The sequence below is a fragment of the Strongyloides ratti genome (assembly GCF_001040885.1).
Source record: "Strongyloides ratti genome assembly S_ratti_ED321, chromosome : 2".
Taxonomy (NCBI): domain Eukaryota; kingdom Metazoa; phylum Nematoda; class Chromadorea; order Rhabditida; family Strongyloididae; genus Strongyloides; species Strongyloides ratti.
Window position 1 is genome coordinate 7,006,851 of NC_037308.1, and position 7,334 is coordinate 7,014,184.

At 22.8% G+C, this 7,334-nt stretch overlaps 2 protein-coding genes across 2 annotated transcripts; both read left to right on the forward strand.

Annotated features, from left to right (window-relative positions):
• Positions 1-2,695: 2,695 nt before the first annotated feature.
• Positions 2,696-4,432, forward strand: SRAE_2000223200 (Mextli; the record flags this gene model as incomplete). The annotated part of the gene is made up of 2 exons (XM_024653278.1): positions 2,696-4,134; positions 4,198-4,432. 2 exons carry the CDS (start codon positions 2,696-2,698, stop codon positions 4,430-4,432), a joined length of 1,674 nt encoding a protein of 557 aa, XP_024506770.1.
• A 404-nt stretch (positions 4,433-4,836) lies between these two features.
• Positions 4,837-6,757, forward strand: SRAE_2000223300 (Hypothetical protein; the record flags this gene model as incomplete). The annotated part of the gene is made up of 4 exons (XM_024653279.1): positions 4,837-5,239; positions 5,287-5,592; positions 5,915-6,244; positions 6,300-6,757. 4 exons carry the CDS (start codon positions 4,837-4,839, stop codon positions 6,755-6,757), a joined length of 1,497 nt encoding a protein of 498 aa, XP_024506771.1.
• Positions 6,758-7,334: the final 577 nt, after the last annotated feature.

Genomic DNA, 7,334 nt, shown 5'->3' on the forward strand with positions numbered 1-7,334 from the left:
TATCATATATTTTTGATCAAATTATTGTTTGATTAAAATAATAATAAAAAAAAAAAGTTAACTGTCAATCTTATTAAGTATATAAATTTCTAATTATTTACTTTTTAAAATATTTTAAAATCATTGATAATTATAAAAGTTTAAAGTATATTTAAACTTTTTAATTGTATTACATTATATTTTCAGGAATATCTAAACAAAATTATCTTATTTCATTAAAATCAAATGAATTATGTTAAGCAAACATGAAATTTAATGTGAAATAAAGTTCTTCAAATGGTTCATGTTAAATGAAGCAATATTAAAGGTCTCTTCATAATTAGTATATATAATAGATACGTGTATGATACTTTACATAAAATAATTTTAAAAATATATAATTGTTTTGATGAAGACGTATTACACTAACAAAATATATTTAAATTTTGCTTTATCTGGAAAATTGTACAGTATTATAATAATATTTATGTTTGAACAAAGATCTTTTCTATATATTTTAAATTAAAAAAAAAAAATACCGTTTCCCGAAGAAATATGTATATAATGCGTATCTTGAACAATTCAAATTCATTTTTACTTCATATTATAGTACCTTGTTCAACTTTACTTTCATAATTAAATTATCAATATCAATTACATAATTGAAGATGATGTTTTCTAATTTTAGAGTAAGAGTTAGACTGTTATTTATTAAAAATTTACAAAAAGATTGTTTTAAGAGTTAGTTTATATACATTTTAACTTGAGATGTGATTATATTTTGATTAACTTTTAAACACTATATAAATTTCTTTTTATATATATATAAATATATATAATAGGAGAAGAAAGCTTTGTAATGTTATACAAGCTAACTATTTTGTCTATTCCTGTTATTATAATTTTAAAGAATCATTTATATTCAATTTTATGTAGTTCAAAAATAATATTATATTATAATATATATATGTATATATATATATATATATACATTAAAACTAATTTTTATGAGTCATTTTTTAAATTAAAATAAGCATTTTATTTTAACAATAAATGTATACAAAAATTTAAAGTGATATTTTTTGGAGTAGGTTAATTAAATATAAATATGTAATTATAAATATTTTGAAGATTAATTTCGGGTGTTTACTAAAAATCATCACCAAGACATTTTATAAATGATCAGAATTTTGAAGTACATTTTATTATATTTTTATTAAAACATACTATAAGATAATTGTTATATTTTAACTTATTTTTATTATTATACTTAAAAATTTATATTAGAATCAAATTTCAATTCAAATGACAAAAAGACCTAAAGAATATTTTAAATAACATTGATTTCTATTTTTTTTTTAAGCAAAAAAAAAAAAAGATTTAGAGGTGGGATTTTTGTATAAAAAAAAGATACTTTTTGTATTTATTAACATCTATTTATACTACTTAATTATATATTTCTTTTTTATAATTAATTTTTTTAAATAAACTTTTTAATTTATCATTTGATAACCTTAACAAATAATTTACGACTTTACTATTAATTTTTTCTTCTTTTTATTTAGAAAAATATTTTATAAAAAAAACTGTAATATAAATGTTATTTAATTAAATTTTTATTAACCTAATGAAATGTCACAAATAATTTTTCCAACCTTTTTTCTATTAAATTTTTCAATTGTTTAAAAGTATCATCATTATATTAAATATAACATTTTAATTTACATTTATATAAATTTCTAGTTATATACTTAAATTTCTTATATATATATATAGTTTATTTTAAAAAAAAATTTTTTTTTTTTATATTTATAATTTTTATTAAATGCCAAGGTTTAACTTTTTGCCTTTGTAATTATATATGCAGATAGATGATAGATATATAATATTTTAACGAAAATTTGAGAATAATGTTGTAAAGAGGTAAACTGAACAGAATTATATTATATATGTATTTCAACATGTAACGTTCTTTAAAATTGATCACTATTCTCTTTACATATATACGACAAAAAGCAGAGGGCAATTTTTAAGATGACTTATCACATTTTATCAATTATAACTTTTTAGAATCACTGAAAACGAAATTCGCCTGCAGATTATAACGACTTATATTATTAATTTTAAATACTCTATAATACCATTGTTGTTTTTCTATAATTAACTATCAAGAAACTCTGATAAAATTCATATATTAATACTATTAATACACATCAATATTATAAACTTGGAGAGAGATAGAGAAAGAATCATAAGCATCGGTTAGGTATTATTATTTAGAAAAAAAAAAAAGACCTTCCGATAACAGGAATTTTTTGTGAGCCGTTATCATATACCAAAATTTAAACAAAATTCTTTCTTCTCAAAGAAAGATTACTACAAAGCTGTCCTCAAATCGTCACAAGGATTTTTTGGATTCTCAAATCGGATTCCTTATCTTGACGACTTTATCTTTTATTTAGTATCAATAATACCTTCTCACAAAAAAATAAACAAAATATTTCAACATATATTTTCTTATCCTCAAAAAAAAAAGACGAAATAAGTTTTATTTTCCATAAACTATCGACATATTTTATCTTATATCTATATTTTTGCGATTTTTTCAACAACCAAAGTACCAACAAAAAAAAATATTATAAAAAAAGAAAATCGAATTTTTATAATCTTTGACAAAGTAGTTTTTTTTTTTTATTTTTTAATTAAATAATCAATTATGAAGCACCAATATCATCATTCAGAGAATGGAAGTAATAGTATGAATAGCAATACGAACGATCGGAATACTGTTAAGTTTCTTCCAACAACAACAACTATTCATATTTCCCCTAATGGTAGTGGATCTTCCTATTCTAATCATATGTCAAATAGGCATTCTGGAAATTTTCAAGATATTCAACAACTATCAGTAGATCAATTATTAATTGTAATGGATCATATTAATGTAGCTGTTAAGAATAATGAATTTACTGCCTCATTAGCTAATAATATTTTTTTATTATGTCAACAATTAAAATTAATGGGAGGAATGTTAGAACAAACTCATAAGATAAATCTTAACAAAGTATTTATATCTTTACGTCAAGCTTGTTGTAGAGATTCTGGACAATTAGGTACACCATGTCGTTTAAAAATTATGGAACTTATTGAACTTCGTGCCATGGGATGGAGACCTAATTTGGCTCATACACAATATTATTTAAATCATCAATCTAAAAATGAAAATAAAGATAAAATGACAAGTTCTGTTATTGGAGCATCAACAGCATTTAATACAATACCTGTTGGTGCTATAAATTTTGTTCCAGCTCCAACAACAACAGCTGCACCTTTATTTGTTACAGGTGATCAAACTGCTGCTGCTGGTGGTACAGCTCAAGGATTTTATATAATACCAGCTACAAATGGTATACCATCATGGGGTACAACCATTCAAACTCAACCTATTCATCAACCAATAAATGATGCTGATACTGGAGCATGGACTGCTAGAAATGCCTTATTTAATAATTGTAATTTAAATAAAATATTTCCAAATGATGGAACATTTCCTGTAGTACATATGCGTCAAAAATCTAACAATAAAATTCCCCAAATACGTGAAGAAATAACAATAAGAAATGCTGATTCAGGTAAAATAATGGGTGTTAAAGGTAGAAGAATAGCTGTTGTTGAGGAATTATCTAAAACTGTAGTATCATTTCAAAAAGTTGATTCAAAATCTAAAGATCGTATATTAACAATAACTGGAACATCACAAGAAAGTATTGAATATGCTAAAAAACTTATTGAAGAAACAATTAGAAGAAATATTTCACCATCAAGAGAGTTACTAGAGAATGATGAAGTTATAATAAAAGAAGGAAATGATAATAATATTGATAATATGGGAATAAAAATTGAAACTGAGGCTGATGGAACATTACGTTTAAGTTGTTCTAATCCTCAATACCTTACTGCAGCACAAAATGCTTTAACTGATTATATTAATAGAATAGGAAGATCCAATAGATTAAGTATGGATGAAAAAGAATTAAGAAGAGAAAGGAGAAAGAGTATGCCATTAAATATGGGAGGAGGAGGTGGTGGACAAAATGATAACAATAATATATCAAATAATAATAGAAATAGTTTTCATCATTGCCATAGTAGAAGGTAACATAATATTTATATATTAATTAATATAAACTTTTTTTTTTTCCTATCTCTATTTTATAGTTCTTTCCGTGAGAAACGTTCTTATACTGGCTCAACTCCAAATCTTATAGAAGGTGTTGCTGGTTCTTCAGGAACGAACCAAAATAATAAAATATCGTATACCCGAAAAGAACTGCAGGCGATTGCTGAACAAAACAATACGAATAACAATGAAATTGACGAACCTATAGCACGAATGATTAACGAGACGATACCTGAAATTTCAAGAATGCGTATTGATGAACAAAAAAATTAAAGTTAATAGTTTTTGTTTGTTTATTTGTTTTTTTTTTTTTTATTTTAAATTTTAAAATTTACTGAATGAGATAAGGATAAAAGGAAAAAAAAAATGGATTTTAACAACAAAAAATTAAATGAATTATTACTATATATTAATATAGAATAAATATGAATAACAACAAAAAAAAATATTATGAAATATCTTATCTAATCAAGGTTATTTTTATTATTACCATTTTAATATAACATTTTTTTTGGCATATATATCATTCATTATATTGAAAACACCTAAATATGTTTTTTATTATTTTTTATTTTTTTTTTATAGGTGTGTTTATTATTATTTTTTTAGTTAATTATATATATATATATTTTTTTTTAAATTATTTTTTATTATCAAATTTTTTATATAAAAAAATTATGATAGATCAATTATATTTATTTATTGTTATTATTTATTCTTTTATTTTTGAAACAAATCACCAAGTAATAGGATCATTAGAACCTTTAGTTATTAATGGTGATAGAACAAAATCACAATTTCCACAACTTGTTACAGCAGATAATTTTCCTTTATTTCCATTTACAGATCAATTTAATTGGGGTATTGAAGTTAATCCAGCTAATAAAGTGGCATTATCTACTGATATAAATATTCCAGTACCAGGATGGGGTAATTGGGATATGGATGGTACATTATATACAGGGCATATTAATACAGATACAAGAGTTGGTACTATTGTAAGACCTGTAAATAAATTAAATATAAATCCTGAAACATTAGCATTACTTGGAAAAAATCCTTCATTTAGAGCAGCTAGAAGTATGTCTTATTTTTTTAATCATTATTACTTTTTATTTTTTTTTAAGAAAATGCCAAAGAAGTTTTGGTTGGAAAACTTCCATATAATTATGAACCATTACGTTGTAAACCACCATATTGTAATCCATTTGTATCTTTTGTTGCTGCAGGAAGTGAATTTGAAGAAGGTGATGATATTTTTTTTATTGGTGGTCTTGATTTTCCTGTATCTGTTGGATTATTAGGACAAGGAGTACGATATCCATTGTCTGGTGTTTTTGAGTATGGTACATCACCTGTATCATATATGCATGCTAATGCTTACAATCCCGTAACACCATTTGATTTTACAAAAATTGATAATGTTGGAAAAAGTTTTATAAAAGATAATAATAAAAATGATTTAAATTTTCTAAATATAAAATCAAGAAAAAAGAGAAATTCAATAAATAATTATTTATATAAATATACATTTAAATGAAATTTGGTTTTGTTTCATTTTAATTAAACTAATAATATTAAAAGAAAAAGTTATAAATATCTTGATAATTTAGATCAAATAGAATATATGTCAAATAATTAATAAATATATTTTAACATTTATTGAAATCTTATTTTATTTATTTAATAACGAAATGTTTCTATTAATTAATATTTTATTACTAATTTTTCATAAATCTATATCACAAATAATAGGATCTCTGGAACCACATATAGTTAATTCAGATCTTAAAACTCAACAATTTCCTGAACTTATTACAGCAGATAATTTTCCTCTATTTCCATTTACAGACCAATTTAATTGGGGTATTGAAATTAATCCAGCAAATAAAGTTGCCTTAGGTAGTGATCTTAATATTCCTGTACCAGGATGGGGTAATTGGGATTTGGATGCTAATTTGTATACAGGTCATATTAATACTGATACAAAAGTTGGTGTTCAAGTAAGACCTACTAATAAACTTGGAATTAAACCAGAAACTTTAGTATTACTTGGACAAAGTCCTGCATTTAGAGCTGCAAGAAGTATGTTTTTTTTTTATATTTTTACCTTTAAAATTAAAATTATTTATTTTTATAGAAAAAGCTAAAGAAGTTTTAATTGGAAAAATGCCATATAATTATATGCCATCAAAATGTAAACCACCATATTGTAATCCATTTGTTCATTTTGTAACAGCTGGTGTTGAAGTTGAAGAAGGAGATGATACATTTTTTATTGGTGGTATAGATTTTCCAGTACCTGTTGGTCCAAATGGACAAGGTGTAAGATTTCCTTTATCAGGAGCCTTTGAACAAGGTACCTCTCCATTTGCTTATGTTCATGCTCATGCATACAATCCATCAACACCTTTTGACTTTACAAAAATTGATAATGTACGTAAAAGTCCTAAGAAAAAATATTTAACTGAGAAAATAGATAAGGAAGTTGAAGATAAAGATAAATATCATGCTTCGAGTATTAAATTACGTAAAAAACGTCAAGTAAACATGGATAGAATAACAAAACTTTCTAAATATTATTATCTTTATTATTAAAAAAAAAACTTATATTTTATACACTGGTACTTTAATAAAATTGGCACATAGTACTGTTTTAAAAAAATAATAAAGTACAACAAATTTTTATTAATACTTTGAAAGGGCATAATGTTAAAGAATACTAAATAAGAAAATAAAAAATTAAAATCTACAAAACAATTATTTTGACGAAAAAAAAAAATCTAAATATTTTATTAAAATATTAGTTAAAAAAAAGCATATGATTATTGGTAAATTATATAAAAAAAATATAAGATAAGATAAATGAAAAAGACCTAAATTACCATATATATAGTAATTTAAAAATATTTATTATAATTTTTCAAAAACTTATATTTTTTAAGTATAAAACTCATAATTCATTTTTATAGAAAGAGAGAATATGATAAAAAGATACATGAATAAAATTGTAAAAATAGAATCATTTTGATGCCTAATGGGAATAAAGTAAGTAGGGAAAGAGAATGGTCAAAAGTTTTTAGAAAAATATTTATGTTTCATAGTTATTTAAATGTTTCCTATCAAAAACTTTTTCTCTTTTCTTTAACTATAATTTGTATTGATATAAGGATAA